We start from the raw sequence: 19444 nt of genomic DNA, 5'->3' as shown, positions 1-19444 counted from the left end.
AACACGAACAAGTAATAGCACATTGTCGCAATTGGCATAACGCAGCAACCGTTCGTGTCTATCAAAGCCACTTTCATCCATCGCGCGTCTCCGATCACCGGATGTTTGCAGCCCCGCGGTTGCGTCTCCTAGCCGTGAACAGCCGCCTTCAACCCCGCCCAAGCATGTCATCACCTCGTGCGCGCGCTGGCTCCCGCCTTACACAGATCTCCAAGCATTTAGACTCGAAGCCCTTTCTCGAATTGAACACTCCCTTCTCCACTGAACGCACCGCCCGCATCGAAGACGAACAAGGCAATCGCATACCTCCCAAGAAGGCCGAAGAGTTCAAGCAGGAAGCCAAGAAGGAAATCAAGAAGGAAGTAGAGCAGGTCAAGAAGCTTGCGCCGGAACCACCCAAGAAGATGTCGAGCCAAGCACCACACCCTGCCCTGCTCATTCCTGGGCCCATTGAGTTTGACGATGCCGTACTTTCGTCTATGAGCCATTACAGGTAAGATACCTCTGTGGCATTTACCGTTCATGCAGTCCGCAATTGCTAATCCCATCAGTGAATCGCACGTCGGCCAACCCTTTGTAAACACATTCAGTGAAGTCCTCGGAAACCTGCGCAAGCTGTTCCTGTCCAGCGACCCTGCCGCGCAACCCTTCGTCATCTCTGGCTCTGGCACACTCGGATGGGACCAGGTAGCGGCCAACTTGGTAGAGCCCGGCGATGAGGTGCTCGTCCTCCACACTGGCTACTTTGCCGATTCGTTCGCCGACTGCTTCGAGACCTACGGTGTCAAGGCTACACAGCTCAAAGCGCCCATTGGCGACCGACCACAACTCGATGAGGTGGAGAAGGCACTGAAGGAGAAGGAGTACAAGATCCTGACCGTCACCCACGTCGACACGTCGACTGGTGTGCTCAGCGAGATCAAGGCATTGAGCGAGCTTGTCCACAGGGTCAGCCCCGAGACATTGGTCGTAGTCGACGGTGTCTGCAGCGTTGGCTCCGAGGAGATTCGCTTCGACGAGTGGAAGCTTGATGCCGTAATCACGGCTTCGCAAAAGGGCATTGGCTGCCCGGCTGGTCTGAGCATCATGATGGTATCTGGTCGCGCGATTGAGAGGTTCAAGGCGAGGAAGACACGGCCAACTTCTTACTTCGGCTCATGGAAGAACTGGTTGCCCAGTGAGTATCTCAAGTCCCCAATACGCGCACATCAATGGAACTAACACAATCGCAGTCATGCAAAACTACGAAGCCAAGAAGGCGTCCTACTTCGCTACACCGTCCCCACAACTCATCCACGCGCTCGACACTGCACTCAAGCAGATCCTCGCCCGACCCGTTGAAGACTACTGGGCGGCACACAAGACCGCGTCGCAAAAGGTCAAGAAGGCTGTTGCTGATCTCGGTCTCAAGCAGCTTGCCTCGAAGCCTGAGAACCAGGCTACTGGTATGACCGCCATCTACCTACCCGAAGGTATGACACCTCCGGACGTTCTGCCCAACCTCATGAAGAAGGGTGTCATCTTCGCTGGTGGTCTGCACAAGGAGATCGCAACCAAGTACATTCGCTTTGGACACATGGGCGTCAGCGTCACCGACCCGAACCGACCCGATATCACCAAGGCGATTGAGAGCCTGAAGGAGGGTCTGGCGGAGGCTGGCTACAAAGCATAGCCGGTGAGTCCTACAACCATACGAAGGAATTGATCTAGTATACCATACACCGAACTATCCGTTCGAAACAAGCTTTTGCATACTACTACTATCTGTACATAAACGGAAATTCAAAAATAGAACACAAAATTTACTACCAGGCCGCCGGTGCAGCGTGATGATGAGTACAGTGGCTATGCCAAATCCTTTGCACACTCCAAAACCGGCACCTCTCCACCAACGGCAGCAACACAGACTCCACTGTACATGCCCGAGGCAAATATCGATCACTAAATCACTGAGATCAACCAAACTAGCCTACACGAGGCTAAGTTGCCAAGATTGCCCAGGAACAGCAACCTATGAGGTGAACTGCCGGCCCGTTGCCACCGAATGAAATCATCGAATTCTCTCCACACCACCACGCCTCTAACAGTCCAAGATGCGGCAAGTGGGTCTGGCAAGGCTGTGTTCCTGGTGATGGGTTCCGATGATGAATGGGCTTTGACAATAACGTACTTAATTCCCCCGATGCAGCGGCGTGTCTTCGGAGTCCTGAAATTGCTGTGAAGCCATTGCGCATCGTTGCCATTTTTCTCTGGCATTATTATCCTTTCAACCTCTAGCTCTATTCTCGTAGCTAGCAGCATTGCCCAGAAACACAGCCGTGGCTGTGGTGAGGACTGAAATTCCTCTCTTTCGTGATGACGTCTACATCGCGAAGCCTACAACACACTTGGGACACAGCATGGGCGACTGCACCACCTCAAGCATGCGCTACACTACGCAATCTCAACAGCGTCGTCGCATGGGGCGAGACATGTGTGTTCCCCGAAGAAGATGAGGACCCGATACCCTTCAGCATAAACACCGCTTGCATGCCCTGGGTGACCTCGAATATTTACCCATCGCCATCCGCATTCTATTCGCCCGCTACCGCATGTCCAGCGTCTTGGACGGCCGTTGCTACACAAACAGACGCGAATGGAGAGGGCAGTGACAACAGATGGATAGATGGAGAGATTGGGTTGCAGTGTTGCCCCAATGGGTTTCAGGCAGATGGAAGAGATGGATGTCGACCGGGCGGCAGTGGCAACTTCCCAGTTGTTGAATGTGGAGAAGCGGACGCGGAAGAGAACGAATCGAGAACATATGCTGGGGGTTCTTGGCCTGCAAGCGCGACGCCGAGTATCACTGCATTGCACTTAAGGTATCAGCCCAGTGATGCCGGTAGTGTGAACCCGACTGCTTCGGGCACAGCGACTGGTGCATCCGCAAGTAACAGTAGTGGAAGCCAAGGAGGAGGAGGAAGTGGCAGTGACAACAACGGCAGTGGGAATGGCATCTCAACAGGTGCCATAGCAGCGATAGCCACCGTCGTTCCACTAGTCATGATCCTCGGAGCATTAGCACTGTTCCTCCTCTGGAGGCGGCGAAAGAAGAACAGGAAAGCTGCACTTGCATCGAAGCACATGGGAGACGAGAAAGACGACGATCCAACAAGACCCATCGACGACAACGCAAACCACTCCCCTTCCGCCTACCACGCCATACCCAAAGGCACGACCGCAGCCCACTACGCCAACCCATCGCAAAACCCACATGAGACACCGGAATGGAACGTCGAGATGGATGCTACAGAAGCTGAGCGTCAGAAACTCGCTAGTACTGCACCGGCATATGGGAGCTCTACGGTGGGAACGACTCCGGTGGATGGAGAAGGAGCAACGGAACTTGCGGGATTGGCGAGGGTGCCGAGGAAACCTATTGCGCCTGTAGAAATTGATGGCAATGCTGTTATACCGGAGGTGGGGGATGCGTATATTCCGTATAGGCCTGGGAGGGAGGGAGCGTAGGATGTTTGATACCCATATATTCAATTTGTTACTGTCATTTGGTTGTTGGTCTGGTTTTTGATTGCAAGGTTGTGAAGTATGCTGTCTTTACTTGTCTGCCTTGGCTTTGTGGCGGTCATGCCTCGGGGTGCGCCCTGACTCCGCAGGCTGAGTATCAAGCTCGCTCTCCTAGACTCATGCCTTGTATTTGCTTACTGACGCCGGTCTGTATGGGTGATCAGGGTGAGACTTGAGGGGTTAATGCATATGTAAGTTGTGCTGGCGGACTCGTGTCCACTCATTTCCTAATTCTGTATTACATCTGCGGACTAACAGCAGCGCAGCTCAGAATTTGTGCCTGAGGCTACCGCTCTCTGTTCTTCCATTGGTTTTGTTTGACGTGTGAGTGTCATCCACGGGCCGTTTCCGGCGTCGGACAAGATGAGAACCGGGCTGTGTATGTGTTCTCCGCACCGGTGAGAGCCTCATTTCATACAGCTGACCAGTTTTAGTCACGACTGAGCATACTCGATGCGAGCACAGTACAGTAGCTCCCTTCCGGATCCAGAACTTCAGCTGTTGGGTTGATGTACTCCAATCATCATTGGAAACCTCCTTCCGCTTGATAACGTCTCATGTATTTGTTCAACTTGCGGCTCTGCTGATAGCTGACAGGTGACCACAAGTATAAAGTCGTCCTTGCGCTCCTTTTTCATCACTTTCAACACGTTCTGTCCCTACCTTATGCAACACATAAATATATATTGTTCCTTCATCCCATCATGGCACTTCACAAAGTTCGAGTCTTTAGACTAACTGAGGCTTTGCACTTACTGAGCCCTTGGTCAAGGAGCTTTGGGTCATCCTTACTATTACCACCTCCAACTGGATACAACCTTTTGCTTTGAAACGTCGGGTGTTGTCACGATACTCTCGAATACTTTTATCCCTGCTCGCCTCATACGTTTGAAGCCACCGAAAAAGACCTCTTCGCCGTGCCCGCGCTCCATAGCCCCTAGTGCCCTTCAGACACGATGCCCAATACGAATGACTCCACCGAGCTTGGCTTGCAGATATGCTTTGGTGTATTTGGAGTCTTGAGTACTCTTGGTACCCTGGCCGGCCTCCACCATCACGATTCGCTAGGCTGCGTCTTGATTCGACGCCTGAGACGCTCTGCTGTTTCTCGTATGTTTATGTATCGAAGCCCCGCATCAAACGTAGCTAACTTTCATCAAAGGCCAGCACAATCTCGACGAGGAGGCTGCCAATGTCAGCCTTGAAGACCTTGACGATCATGTGGGCGACACGATCTCGTTTGATCGGAGACCAACGTTGCCGCCTTCATATGAGCAGTCAAGTGAGGGCTTACATATCAACGCCGTTCGAGACTCGGGTATCGACGATGGTCCTGCCAATAAGCCTAATGGCTCATAAGACTTTCGGGCTCTGGAAGAGATCGCATCCACCATTTACATAGTATATATGTAAAACTACACGATAATGTTCTGGCTCAGCATGGTTCTAGGTATTCGCTAAGCGATTTGATCATTGGAGTACCTGATACTCTAATGTTCTTCTCAGGCAAGCAGTCGTATTAGCTTTCGTCACCACACTGATGATTTTCTCAGGCTTACCGCGCACCCTGTCTACATGCCCACAAGTGATATTGCTATCCACCTATTAATGAAATTGTTCTCTACAAAAAATGCGTTTCTCCAACGATGTCATACCCTTCCTTTTGGTCGTGACTTGTTCCCTACGAGACCGTACCATCGAGAATGTGGACTAGAAGCCACATGTCGCAAACGGTGGCAAGTACAGCAGGTCTATTTTCGAATAGAATAGATGGTGTGAAGGAAGGACGATTTCCAGGCTTCTGTAGAAGCCTTCCCTCTAGGTTGGACTGCAACTTCAAGTTGCATGAATCCATTGGGATATGTCTTTGCAGTCCCGAAGTCGTCTACAGATTGTTCCCGCGGATGATAGCATTCAAGGTCATTCTGTCCTGGCACATATTGTAGGTCAAATCTGGTTGGCCGCATACCTTGCATACGCTATCCTCAGCAGATGTTGGGCACATTGATAGCAAAGAGGTAGTTTGTCAAGGTAAATAAGATTTGGAAAAGATTCTGCCATTGTAGTGTTCGAAGTCGACAACATTTCCAGGGTTCGCTCAATGCGCCTAGCGACAACATTCGCTCGATGCCTGCCTAGGTAGCGACATGCGTACTGTGAAAAGCCCGTGAGCCTCGCTGCACCTGGAGCATACTGATCCATGACTGATATTACCTATCTTGTTATGTCTCTGCTGGTTTGATGATCGGGTAAGGCGAGTCAACAGGCGATCGAGTACTTTGCAGCAGCCTAGGCCTTAACGCTTCTCTACCTAGACAGAATCGCCGCTCTCATCCAGCCTGATAGCAAGGAGTTCTTTGATGACCACAGCAAATAAAGCGCGCAGCAATTAGAGTTGCCTCGATTTGGTAACAGAAAGGTTTCCATGAGATGATCCGAGATGAGCGAAGATCAGGAAGGACCTCGGCACAAGCCCCAAGTTTCAAATTGCAACATGAACCAGGCATACAAACGTATTCCAAACGTGACGATTTCACCGCCTTTTTTTTGCTCTGATCAAACCATAGTATTCAGCGTCCTTCCTTCCCAGCACTGCGTCGTATGGAGGATTGTACATCGTCGTAACAAGGAAACGTGTGTTGTGCCATTTGCCCGTATTCCTTTCCCAGCACCAGTCTAAATCGACGTATCCGTCGATCTGCTCGCCGTACAACTCTGTCTGGACAGGCAAAGCGCCTTCTTTGTCGATCGGATGGTATTGCTCGCCCAGTACTTTCGTTACTAGACGATGAGATATAACGTTGGAGTCCGTCGCAGTATCGCAGGACAGTATCGCACTGCGTGTCGTATCTACATCGTCGACAGATCGCGCGCGTATGTGAACTGGGCTCGGATGTTGCAGGTTGCGACGCTTCTACGAGGAACGATAAGCACAAAGAGGACACGGCACGAAGGTAGTGAGTTATACAAACCTTCTTAGTTGAACAAAAAACATGCGTCAAACTACATCTGGGCATAGTGCGGGTAGTTCATGAGCAGCAACAACTCAAAGGGCGCTTGGATCGATTCGAAGGACTGAGGGTGGAGAAGAGAGCAGGAGGACTCTACAACTGAGCCCCCGAGGGGCGTGGTTACAACTTGCCGAGCGGGACGTTTCCTCCGGCCGCCGTGCAACAGACATAGTCTTTCTGACCGCATAAGCCTGCGAATGCACATACTCCTCCGTTCTGCCGGGGTGTGTATCAAACAAGGTATCTATAAGACTTCGATTGCATGCATAGCCCTTGTATGATCTCATGATGATCCGACGCTGTCAAGTTCTCGATAATGTGATGGAGGACAAGGTGTCCTGCAGGCTACAAATCCACCCGCGCCCGCCCTTTCCGGATCAACATCGAATAAGAACATATGCATATGTGCACGTGTTCGTAGCTATCTGCTCCTGAAACATATATACCCATCCTTAAGTTCCGCGGCTTCCTTTGCGCTGGCTTGCCCGTTGTTTATTCATCTTTCGTCAGAATTATGTGTGCAAGAAGGCTGAAGCTCGAAGGCTGAATGAAGGGCCCCACCGACCATGCAGCATGCATGGTCGATGCACGATTACGAACTTGGTGTGCCGCTATGTCTCTTGATTGGCCAAAACAAGCTAGAGGAGGACTGTGGCGCCAAAAGCACCGACGCACCCGTGGACGGCCGCTGAGTATCTCGCCCTTGGAGCTCAGTGCGGCCAATCCCGAGACGCCAGGACAGTCGGCTTCACCCGAGCACCGGTTGTAGCGCACCTGGGCAGCAGTACGAACGTCGCACTTCTCGTGCGAGTGTCTACAACAATTGCAGCCGATAACGGCTCTGAGCGCGAGAGGAAGGTAAACGAAGCAGAAAGCACTGTCCAGCAATGCGTAAGTACTGATGAATACATCATCGCTGTGCAGGCGTGGTCACGATACTGATGCACGAAACAATTAGGAGAAACTTGCGCGCTAACAGTGTGCAGTCAGGCAGTAATAGAGATCATCGAGAGGCCGCCTGCAACAAACGTAAGATACCACCTAAGCGGACATTGCCTAGATAACGTTAGTGCTGAAGCTCAATTTGGGTTAGGGCTCCTGCAATCCGGCGGGTAGATCAGGCTGTCGTGCTGTGTCAAACCAGGTGCCATCCGTACAACCGAGTTCATTTGCGGTGCAGTCCACATCAAAGTCTACTGTTGCTCATGGCGGTGCATTCTACATATGTAGATTTTAGCGTCTGTAAAGATAGCTTCTTCACACTCACTTTACATTTGGTATACATCCATGGATGCACTATTTGGCGTTAGCCAATCTTGCTTACCTGCCGAGGTCACACAGCTTGGCGCTTGTACGAACATACTTAGGTGCCTCGATGACGGCTGGAGTCCTCGTTCTATACAGAATACCTCGGTATGCTTCTTCCCTTAATCGATGTAGTCTAACTGTACAACTGCCCCTAGGTCGTAGTAACTGAATGAAAGCCATGTTATGAGGTGCAGTTTGCGATGGTAAGGCTGACGAGGTCTGGTGTATCCAGCTCATGCAGCCTGGTGCAGACCTACAACTATTTTAAGGCTAGAAAGACAGCTCATCATCTGTATGCCTCATCTTGGTCGGTGAGCCTCATGCAAAGTGTCTTCAAAGATAAAGCATGCCTGGATAGCCTGCCTCCCTTGATCAAGGAATTCTTGAGCCTGGCACGATGCACACTTCTTATCCGATGGTTTCGATAGATCCTTTCCACAACGCAGTCACTGGCTACCCTAAACTTGCAGCAAAGATTGCTGTCCAGCCTGAAGCCGCCATATACCGCAGATTTGGAGCACTGAACGCACAGAACCTGTTATACCTACAGGCCGAACTCGTGGACCTTGAGGAAAGACTGAAAGAACAGCAAGATCTGGACAACAACGACAGCACAGGGAGAAAGTCTGAATACTCCAGAAACTGGTTCTCTCTGCAAGACTCTGGAGTCGATGGCGACACCGAGCAACTCGACCTTGTGATGAAAATACGCGAGGTACTCAAAGAGTATAGTATGTAGCAACGAAGCCTCTGACGCACCGCAAAGGATTTTCGGCTCATTACCATGCAACAGATCACGCTCTGATCCAGCAATCACTGATCCTCGGCTATTCCGAACCCGGAAAGTGGGATTTGCATGAGATGCAAGACTATCTCCAAACCCCAGGGATGGGCCCATTGGCCCTAACAGGCGAAGACGCAACCGTGTGGGGCTCCATGAAGGATCGTACCTCACATGCGCCTGACCTAGTGGCCTTGCGGCCACGCGCCAAAAAGGACGCGTTCTCGGCTTGGGCTGCGGAAAACACCATCTCCAAATTGCAATGGGGCGGGTGTATGCGCTTCATGAAGACATCGCCCATCCATGGCGTAGTTGGTTATGACGACAGTACCATCTATCGCATCACATATTGGATTACCAGCCTCTTGGCTTCTCTGATTCCAATCGCTTCCATAGTAGTGCTGTATTGTGTGCAGTCAATGCCGGCAAGATTCGCTACCATAGCTGCATTCAACGTGCTATTGTCTGTGTGCCTCATGGGTCTTGCTGGTGCGAAACGGGCGGAGGTGTTTGCTATAACAGCTGCGTAAGTTCTCTTTCCCATTCCACAGTTTTGCAAATAACACTGACAATGGTAGTTTTGCCGCAGTGCAAGTTGTGTTCGTTGGTCAAAACGAGAGTACACCGGCATAAGGAGGACGACGACGACATACACGTACATGGTTCAATCTCTTGCATAGCAATAACTATGCATTAAGGGATATGATGCAGCAAGAGGTAGTAGTGCTATGTTGCCATGATATGGGGGTTATATAGAATCTATGACATGGTAACATCTCGTATGCACGAGGCTCGTGCAATCGTTTCAACATCTAGCCGTTCATGTCAGAAACCTCTTTGATTCAGCCCAAACCGAGACCGTGACCCATATCCCACCAGGACTTTAGATGCATGAGGGAAATGCTGTCCTTGTTGTAAAAGCCCTCGTAGATAGAAGTAGAAACCGTTAAAATCTAATAGGAAACCCCAAAGAAACTCTTAAACTCCAGCGCTATAACTCGGATCGTGAACAGAGCAAGATTAACCAAAAGTTGGTGTGTGAAGAGAAGTTTGTGAAACTGGCGTTGCAAAGACCAGGACGAAGCATGCAAACAAAGCAAAAGATGCTTCATAAAACCATTGCGAGTAAACGCGATGGGCAGGTATAGAGATAATGCAGCTGCGAGTATCCTTACAGAGAAGAGAAAATAAAAATGTTAAAAGTCGAATAGGGCGCATGTTTCATACGCATGAGTCGAGTCCCTCTTTAAGAACTTTTACTTGGAGTGGCTGAGTAGGGGAGAAGTAGTAGGCTAGCGTTATGGGCGCCGGGATTGCTGTGTGGTTGGTGAAGAAGCTTTTGTCTATCGGTACGTTGTTGAGGGAGAGTCATGAGTGGACCGGAGTGTGCAGCCCATCAAGCTTATGGGCATGATTACGGCTCGCCGATGTCGGGCGTGTATGGTAATTTAGGTGCTAGATGGCGTGGAATAATGGAGGTGTCGGGTGCTCGGTAATCTGGTAAGGGTATGTTTCTTCGGTCCACTGTGATTAGAACGAGCCTGGTGTCGTCTTTGATAGCGAGGCATCCCACATTTGCCGACTCTTCTTCCCATGGACACGAACAACTCTTCGGCGGTGTCCAGCTATTTGTTGGATTTCTTGTCTTTTTCTTCCTTCTCACGCTGCTTCTTATGCTCCTTTGCTTTTTTACGTTTATCCTCGGCGGACTGTTGATCGTCATGGATGTTCTCAACTACAAAGCAGCTGTTAGTACGGACTGTGCGGGTAAGAGCTTGTAACATACTGTTCACGCTGGTATTGACACCCCGAAAGGCAGCGAGTATGGGGGTTTTACGCCTGAGGAGCTCTAGCCTGTTGATGGTAGGTTGCCCGATGATGAGATCAAACTCGTCGGATTCCACAACGTGGCAGGTCGACTCTTCGATACGGGTCTGCCGAAAATAGGGTCCGGAGGATCGCTGCGCCTGGTTGTTGATTCCTCTCCATCTGATTTCGATCTCGGCGATGCTCAGGTAGTTTTCACGGCCGGTAATGCTAGTGCCAATGGCGACGCCGGCGGACGCGCTGTACGTGTATCCAGGATAGCGGGAAACACAGCTCGTGGATATGGCGTCTACGGTAGACTGGGTATCGACGAGTATCTTTACGTGCCTCCCAATCTCACCATTACCAACGACAAGGTACACGTACCCGTCTGGTGTCCAGACATCGTTGTCATTTTGTTTATGGCGCAAGCTCGACGCCGACCGTCTCATCCATGCTTTCAGTGGCCACCAAATACTCGCTTCGGTCGTATGGGTGTTGTGCGCGGTATTAGTGGTTATTGGGACCGATGGTGTCTCAAGCGTCGCGGTCTCGGATGGCTGATCGCACTGTGCGGGGCTGGTAGGCGCCGCTAAACATACGTCAGATAACGGTCTCCTCTAGCTGCCCTGAGTAGTACTGCTTGAGGTAACATACATGCTGTGTCCTTGGGCGGCCCCTCTTCGCGAGGAGGTTGCGGCGGCGCCATAATGCTTGTTTCGTCCCGTCGCGGATGGAGTGGCGTTGGGCTGTGCCGATGTGTCTCGTGTTGGCAGTGCCGAGAAGGGGGTTCAGGCTATGCGACCTCAGGTGGTGGATTGATTATAGGTCGTGACTCTGCGTGATGTGAATGACCTCTGCCACCACAGAGACGGCGAAGCCGGAGACGACACAATGTTGGTATGCTGCGAATTGGGGAAACAAGTGCACACGGGGAGCCGTGCTGGTGACTCGATAGATAGGAGCTGGCGGAATCGCGCGTCTCGAGTATGGGAGCGCCCACGGCCGGTCACAGGCAAAGATGTCGAAAGCCGTGCTCCGGGGGCTGCGTAAAGTACCCCAGACTTAACCGCGTCTCATGGGCGCGGCGGCAGCATCCCAGTAACGCATCGGCCGCAGTCATCCCGAAACGTGAGAGCAAAATGAACACATAAACCATGGTTATACATCGATCGTCTCCTGGATAATAATACCAGCTACACCTCTCACGTACAGTAGGCTCTTTTCCTGAAATAGCCAGCTATCTAGATACCAATTGTCTGAAGGAAATCTGGTAGAAGCGAACTAAACCGCGCTCTCCTAGATGCACGTGAAGAACCACTTTAGCATGGAACACGAGTTCTGTGTGAGCCTTCCTAGGTAAACAACGCTCTGTCCGGCTTCACCAGGAAGTCTACTTGTGCCACATATGATGGCTTGAAAACCTTCGCACGCGTTCGCCGCAGCTAATGAAGTTGGCCATGAAGCTGGAAGCTATGACCATATGGCTGTTGCCCTGCGCGGAAAGTGGCATGTGGATCCGAGTGGCGGAAATCCAGCGTCGGGACAGCGTGCGATTGCAACGGTCTCCCCCATGTGCCACGTCTTCTTTCGATACCATCGCTTTCGCGAAAACGCATGGTCAGTACATACTGCATACACCTCTCTCCAGGTCTTGTACCCGAATATCAGCAAGGACCCAGACGTCATTGCGGAGTAAGGCGCTAAGCAAGGATACGCGTCCGCCAACTATGGGCTAAAAGCTTTTCCATGCAAGGTACTTCCTCAGCTCAACGAAGAAGCTGTGCGAAAGAGGGGTCTTCGCGCTGCTGTTCCGTGGCAGAAGTGCAGGCTTGGCAGAGACGCTTCAATTGGAGACCGAAGACGCATATGGATCTTTACCAACCAACAGGTAAATTCATTTCATTGACGAAGAAGAGAATACACCTTTGTTTCAGAGCGAGGCCTAGCTTTGATTTGGGCCGTCATTCGACCGGTTGTTGCCCTTAGAATAGTGGAGTCGCACTGCATGTTCTCCAGTTCACGTGAAGCATGTACTCCAGTTCCAATCTAGGCGACCAAACTCTGAACATCAGATCGTGTTACATCATTCTTTATGCCCTTTCACGCATATCGGAAGAACCCTCTCTAATATCGCTCCTTGATTCCAAAACGCGTGCGAATTCCTACAAGTTGCGCAGTTTGCTCTGACGCAATCCTGACCACTCTGGGCTATCAACCACTATACTGTAGTTTGGCTCCAGTAGAAATCCATCTAGCATTCGCATACATATCAACATTCACCGCTGCTTTTGCGTGATTTCTCAAACCCCATATCGGAGACAACACAGCTTATGGCAAAGGACTGGGTTTACGCACAGTTGGAACTCTGTAGCTTTACTCGATAGGAAGTTGCCATTCGTCGTTTCTTTGCCCATTTGCTACAGTCGGCGCAAATGGAAACATGCCGCAAGGTTTGGATGGCTATTTTGCTTTTGGAGTGTGAACACTTGAATCAGATAATATCTCTTGCAATAATTCATCATACCTCTTGGACTTCGACGCGTTGAACTTGAGGCAAGAGTCTTGATACCTAGTTCCCGGTATACATGCTCAAAAGCCCAGGCATAGGTGCACTGGTGTTGGTTCAATGTGATATGCAGAAGTGCCTGGAAGTATAGAGACGCGCGGTCCGAACAGCCAGCATGTGCCAAAACCTGGAAATGAATTCGATGAAGTATATCACACACTTTTCCCAAGCCGTCAAAGACCTGAACTCCTCGATAGTGACACAGAACAACCCTGCACCCTCGACACACGTATGCAGACACTCCATCAATCCTCCTAACCATCCACCTTAGCCGCAGTATCAGCAACCTCCCCAGCCGTCTCAGCCATCTCCTTATCCTCCTTCTTCTCAGCCTTCTCCGCATCTCCCTTACTCGGCACGCCATCCTTGTTATCCACAAGCTCCCTCACGACATCGACCGTGGCTGCCGGGCCACCAGGCTGAACCGCAAGCACCTTGCCCTCCTTATCAACGACAAAGACACCGCGGGTGGTGCTCTTCGGTGGCTTCTTGAAGCCAATGGCCTTGATGAGGCTCTGTGAAGGGTCGCATAGCAGGGTGTAGGGAAGCTTCTGCTTGGTCTTGAAGGTTGTGTTGGCTTTGGGGCTGTCGGCTGAGAGCCCGTAGATGGAGTAGCCGGTTGCGGTGAGGGGATCGTAGGAGTCGCGGAAGAGGCAGGCTTGTTTTGTGCCTTTGGTTGTACGCGTTAGTGCTGCTGTGCGCACGCGAAGGAGATGTCAGGGGTTGGAGACTTACATCCTGGCGTGGAGGCCTTGGGGTAGGTGAATAGTACGACGCCGCCCTTGCTCTCCTCTACGAGCTTTGCAAGCGTTGTCTTGTCTCCATCGTTCGTCTCAAATTCTCCGCCAAAGGACGCGAGGTCAATTGTGTCGCCGACCTTGGGTGGGCCGGTCGCAGCGGCAGCGGACTCGCCGTTGCTCTTACCGACAACAGCTTCCTTGACAGCCTCGACCTGCTCAGTGACAGTTTCCTGGACTTTCTCGACGACAGTCTTCTCGCTCTCGGGCTTCTTCTCCTTGGCGGGCGCCTTCTTCTTCGTTGGGCGCACAGGCGCTGGGGGCGCTTCCTTGCGCTTACGGAGCTCGACGGGCATGTTGAGAATAGAGTCGCGAGATGATGTCGCAGTCGCTTTAGTGTCGCGGGAACGTATAAACTTCAATCAGGGGAAAATTGGGCAGGGAAGAGGTCGGGGTCGGACGCTTGAACGCTCGTGGAAATCGAGGTGGGACGGTTGGCTAAGGGCAGGAGTACGAAAATCAGCGGAACAGTGGTACAACCTCGCAATATGAACAATCGTACCAGTTGGCGGGAAAGATATCCTCGGCCTGATTCAGTAAGAACTATAATATGTGCGTCGTCTAGTCAACGGTCGCAGCGTAAGCATCGTGGTGAGCCCGAGCGAGGCCAGGTCGTCCAGCCTCCTCACTTGGCACTCCCGTCCACATCGATATTAGCCAGATTACCTGAGCCTGCGTCTTTTTCTTCGGGAAACAGCTTATTTCGGACGCGCACTGGGGTAGGAGAGGCTTGTCATTGGCTCGTGAAGTGAGGAGTCGTGAGATGCGCAGCGCTCGGTTGTGCAGGTCCCGGCGCGTCATAGCTTCCCTTGCGCGATGCTGCTGTCCTCGAGCAACACTGTCTCGCAGAACGCCTACAATTGGATATTGAATGCGTCGTATTTCCTTATCTTTACAACACAATTGTGCATCGAATCAAGAATCAACAGCTTAATTCCTCACTTCATAACGCCCATCAGCGAGCCCGAACCAGCACGAGAACACCATCCAAACTCATGCGCTTCATCTATGCATCTTTGGTACCTCCTGAAACCCAGCTCACAGGGTGCCAGTTGTTCTCGCAAGAGAATACCTTGCCGCCAGATCCGCGGTTCAACGCCCATCCAGACGACCACATACCAAGCCCAAACTGTAGCACGCAGTCAGTACTCGTCTTGTAATGTCTTGGGGAATGGACTCACAATGAGCATTCCTAGAATGACAATAGAGATATTCAGAATGGTAAAAGCCGTTTGCGAAGTCGACGAGAACAGCCTACCGTTCTTCTTATTGTGCCACAGCCACATCAGTGGAGGAAGCGCATCTACACGCGTCAGCCAATGCACCTATCACTTTCCATAGTGAGTAGTATTAGTAGTGACTTACAGCTAAACCAGCTTCCAAAGAGAGCTCCGATCAATCCCAATAGCAAATTAAAGTTCGGTACTGCTTCAGCCAAGATCCAGCTTACCAGCCATGCGCCTGTACATATAGCGCCCCAACTTCCCAAGCTCTTCCAGCTATTAGTGGATGCTACGTTTGTCCCCTTCCATACGCGAAAGTAGATGTATTTGGTGGCTACAGAGCCATTGACTACACCTGCGACGATGATTGTAGGCAGCGCGATGCCGAAACAGATCTTGCTGACGAGTGGGGACGCGGAACCAAGGGCGGGTGAGGCTACAAGAGGCCCGGCGTAGTAGTATATTATGACGGAGATGAGCATGTAGAACGTGACTGCGATACCCTGCTCGAAGATGAGAGCTTTGCGGAAGTCACGAGGATCTTCGAGTTCGGATTGGAACGAGAAGAAGGCGACGTGTCCAGCTGTATGAAATCAGCAGACGTCTTTATGACCACGGAACAGGAAACAACGTACTGTAGGCTAGGACAATGTTCATCTGCAGAGGGGGAGGTACGAAGTCAGCATTTGTCTCACATGCACTTCGTACACTTAGGACTGACCACGGGTGCGAGTCCTTTGACGAGTGGTACATCGGGTCGCACAGCAACGATGTTGCCCATGTCTGGCTTCTGGATACTAATCGCGATCATGGTTACCGTAACTGCTACAATGATGGAAGCGCAAGCTGATATATGTCAGTCGCGAGCTCACACGAAGCGATCGGATCCTTTAGCCTACAAAAGTAGCTAAAGTAGCTGATGTTCTTGAACGTTCTGGGCAACCCTAGCAGGAAGGAGATAATCAGTCCGACAACAGTGAAGACGATAGTGCAAGTGCCGTGGTCGGTCATTGCATTCATCGCGACCGCAAAGGTCAAGATGTGCGCCCCCATGATGAAGATCAGGACTAGTAGTTGTCCGACAGCGAGCACCTCGCGAAGCACTGGCCCGCTCATAAGCATGCCGCAATCCGCGTAATTTGCTACAGACGGATGAGCTAGCTTGAACTCGCCGATCAAATAGCCCGTGTATGTAGCGATGATGCCTAGGAAGCATATGCAGAGGAGACCGGGGACTAGGCCGAGGATTGCGAGGGCTTGTGGAAGGGCGAGTACACCTAATGAGACATTCTCTGCGAGCATCACTTTATTGTGTTATTGATATGACGGCGCGAAGGTACGAGAGGCTTACGAGTTCCGACATTCCTGGCAGTTGAGAGTCAGCGATAGTTCAATGAATGTCGCTCCCGTCGAATGATGCATGCCGTACGCCGAGGAGCATCAAAATACCGTTAAGTCTTGTTCAGTGACATTGCACACGGCATCAGGTAGTTTGTAGACTTACCACCACTTGCACGTCTTATACTGTATCTCGGCGCCTTCCTCGTTGCCAAATACATCCTGTTCCTCAGCTGAAGCAGCCTGTCCTTCGAGGTCCGCGGACGGCATCAATTGGGGCTGGATCAGTTGCTCATCCAAAGGCTCTTCTGGTATCGTCTTCTCTACTGCGTGCCCAGCCATGGCTTTGTGTCGCTCAAGCTATCTCCGCAGTCGCGTGGATATTGTCGTGAAGAGGGCCGGTGGGATACGAATAACGGAGAGTAAGGTTAGGATGAGAAACCAAAGGATGACAGGAGCTGGTCAATCGTAGTAGCTGGCGTTGTCACGACACGGTACCAGTCTGGAATGTTGCAAGCGTGAGCGCAGTTATGAGCTCGTTAATGGCTATGTAATGACGGGCGCAGTTCGCTCAATTTGAAGACCGTAAAATGATGTGGGCCAAACGAGCGCCTGCCATTGCAAAGCAAGGTCGAAATTGTGGGTGAGATGTTTGGGTGTGCCACGGAAGCTTGTAGGATAGGGACATGCAGGGAGAGTAACAGATAGCGGAACATATTAAATGAAGAGATAAGACATAGTACCAAGTCAGTGCTATATCCTCATGTAATGATTACACTAGTATTGCAGCGGTGTGCGGAGGCACTGATTGCAGGCTTGAGCTGTGGTAGCGAGCCCTTGATACCCAAGTTTCGGGCACGCGTCGCTATCAATCTGTATACTGTATGCGGACATGAACAGTCTCAAAACGTACGAAATGGAAAGAGAATACTGGGATGAAAGAGCAACGACAGCGACTGTGCGGTTTCCAGTTCGAGAGTGGATGTCAGAAGTGCTGCCTGCCGGGTAGTATATGGGTAGAGATCTGAGTCGTTATTCATGCGATAAGAACACCGCAAGAGATATTGGCCTAATGGCAGTAGTTGAAGTGGGGAAGAAGAGTCTCCAATGGATGAAATAGATGTTAGCTACGTCATCACGTGGACGCGTGAGGCAAGCGCGATCCGGGCTGCCGCCACTCCAAACTCCCTCATCTTCCCCCGCGCGCAAGCCAATCGTACCAAACTGCCAAACCGATACCCCCTCATCCGCCTTGCGACGCCAATTACATCACACACATGCCATGAACTCCGACCTGGGCCTTCCGCCGACGCGAGCAACCCGCAAGCGAAAGACTACCACGTACGCCGACGACGATAACGATGACGATGCGCACCTCAAATACCAGTCCACACCACGGAAAGCCAAAAAGACGAAGAGCGCACCCGAAGTAATCGATCTGACGGGAGATTCTCCCAAGAAGACTCAGAAGACTCCTGCTAAGAAGAGAGGCAAGCGCGACGCCGATGCGCCTGTCGAAGAGAAGCGTGCGAGATTGTTCCGCAAGCAGGCACCACAAAGCTACCTCGCGATCAAGGAAAGAGCCTTCACACAGCGTCTTACAGTACTGTCGCGCGAACGCTGCGGAAGCGATGATGTGCCCGAGGAGAAGGTCATTGTCGCAGGCTCCACAGGCAACGTCTACACTGTCTCAGTTGGCCTCGTTCCAAGCTGTGACTGTCCACACGCGAAGAAGGGCAATCAATGCAAGCACATCATATACGTCATGCTGCGCGTGTTGAAGGCACGGGAAGACGTCGCATACCAACTAGCCCTCATCCGCTCCGAGCTGCGCGAAGTCATCAAGAACGCGCCGCCCATTCCCGGCGTCGAGACAGACGGAAAGGACGGCACTGAACAAGAGGGCCAAGACGGCAACCGCAAGCCCATCGAGGGTGAATGCCCCATCTGCTACGACGAACTCGGCGAAAACGAACCCATCGTATACTGCAAAGCTAGCTGTGGAAACAACGTGCACAAGGCTTGTATGGCGAATTGGATCGCGGTCTCAAAGGGCAAAGCGACTTGTCCATACTGTCGTGCCAAATGGGAGGCGGACACAGGCTTCGAGGGCAAGCTGGGTGAAGTCGATACAAAGAATCTGGAGAGGAATGAGGACGGCTATGTCAATGTTGCAGGACAGCTCGGTCTCAGTGGTGAGAGGGATTATTCCACATATCATCAGTACTGGGTCCGACGACATCTAGGCCACGGTGGGCGTAGGAGGGGTGGCTACGATTACGATGATGACTACTAGGCCTATGTTTGTCGAGGTGTGAGTAGGCGGGAGATGTGTATTTGGCGTTCAGGACATGATACCCAGTAGCGATAGGCGCACGGCACCGTGCAAGACATTTTTCATCAGTTGTATCTCTACAACTATTGCTCATTCGACTCAGTTTTTCCTCGTTTTCCTTCGTTTACTCAACATCATGCGTGTACACTGTCCCCATCTCCAAATCCACTCACCTCGGCCACATCGGAGATTAAACCCTCAAGAATAGCACAAAATCACGATCGCCACGTCCACACGCGCAACTCCCCCAAACATACCCACCTGCCACCGGGCATCTTGCATAATCAAGAAATCGATCAACATGATCTGAACATGTCACCTGCATCCGCTCGCCTCGTTTCCAGACCCACAGCCCTTCCTGTTCTGCGTCAACACGATCAGCACGAACGGACGTCCTCGGCGAATTTATTCACGTCCATCTATAGCTCGTGTACTACCATCCCGTCCGATGCCCAATACGAGTGTATAATGACGCGTACCAATCTTGCGAGAAAACCATCCCAGATGCGGTCTATTGATATCAGATGTAGTATAGATCCACATCCACCAGTAGTCGCTCGAGCCACGAGTGATCAACAACGACAGCGCACGTTCCCTCCACCAACAGGATGCTGCGTACGACTGCGAAAAGTCTTCGGCGTCTGAAAGCGTGTTATGGGCAGTCATGTACCCTACTACCCTGCGGCACGGTAAGTTGGAGCGGCTCGAAAGG

At 51.5% G+C, this 19444-nt stretch overlaps 6 protein-coding genes across 6 annotated transcripts; 3 read left to right on the top strand and 3 right to left on the bottom strand.

The window, feature by feature from the left end:
* Positions 1-164: 164 nt before the first annotated feature.
* On the top strand, positions 165-1672 carry J4E90_001944 (uncharacterized protein; the record flags this gene model as incomplete). Its single annotated transcript, XM_051431528.1, has 3 exons — positions 165-493; positions 552-1177; positions 1233-1672. 3 exons carry the CDS (start codon positions 165-167, stop codon positions 1670-1672), a joined length of 1395 nt encoding a protein of 464 aa, XP_051294662.1.
* A 6626-nt stretch (positions 1673-8298) lies between these two features.
* Positions 8299-9194, top strand: J4E90_001943 (uncharacterized protein; the record flags this gene model as incomplete). Its single annotated transcript, XM_051431527.1, has 2 exons — positions 8299-8614; positions 9109-9194. The coding sequence occupies 2 exons, from the start codon at positions 8299-8301 to the stop codon at positions 9192-9194; spliced, it is 402 nt and encodes a 133-aa protein (XP_051294661.1).
* A 1095-nt stretch (positions 9195-10289) lies between these two features.
* On the bottom strand, positions 10290-11179 carry J4E90_001942 (uncharacterized protein; the record flags this gene model as incomplete). Its single annotated transcript, XM_051431526.1, has 3 exons — positions 10290-10399; positions 10451-11062; positions 11128-11179. 3 exons carry the CDS (start codon positions 11177-11179, stop codon positions 10290-10292), a joined length of 774 nt encoding a protein of 257 aa, XP_051294660.1.
* A 2114-nt stretch (positions 11180-13293) lies between these two features.
* Positions 13294-14132, bottom strand: J4E90_001941 (uncharacterized protein; the record flags this gene model as incomplete). Its single annotated transcript, XM_051431525.1, has 2 exons — positions 13294-13709; positions 13775-14132. The coding sequence occupies 2 exons, from the start codon at positions 14130-14132 to the stop codon at positions 13294-13296; spliced, it is 774 nt and encodes a 257-aa protein (XP_051294659.1).
* Positions 14133-14978: 846 nt separating this feature from the next.
* Positions 14979-16739, bottom strand: J4E90_001940 (uncharacterized protein; the record flags this gene model as incomplete). The annotated part of the gene is made up of 7 exons (XM_051431524.1): positions 14979-15139; positions 15415-15642; positions 15695-15716; positions 15781-15905; positions 15959-16363; positions 16411-16424; positions 16564-16739. 7 exons carry the CDS (start codon positions 16737-16739, stop codon positions 14979-14981), a joined length of 1131 nt encoding a protein of 376 aa, XP_051294658.1.
* Positions 16740-17679: 940 nt separating this feature from the next.
* On the top strand, positions 17680-18693 carry J4E90_001939 (uncharacterized protein; the record flags this gene model as incomplete). The annotated part of the gene is made up of 1 exon (XM_051431523.1): positions 17680-18693. One exon carries the CDS (start codon positions 17680-17682, stop codon positions 18691-18693), a length of 1014 nt encoding a protein of 337 aa, XP_051294657.1.
* Positions 18694-19444: the final 751 nt, after the last annotated feature.

Source organism: Alternaria incomplexa (genome assembly GCF_024043165.1).
Source record: "Alternaria incomplexa strain BMP 0042 chromosome Unknown scaffold_2, whole genome shotgun sequence".
In the NCBI taxonomy this organism is placed as follows: Eukaryota; Fungi; Ascomycota; class Dothideomycetes; order Pleosporales; family Pleosporaceae; genus Alternaria; species Alternaria incomplexa.
Note: the sequence above shows the minus strand (reverse complement) of the source record. Positions and strands in the feature narration are given on the sequence as shown.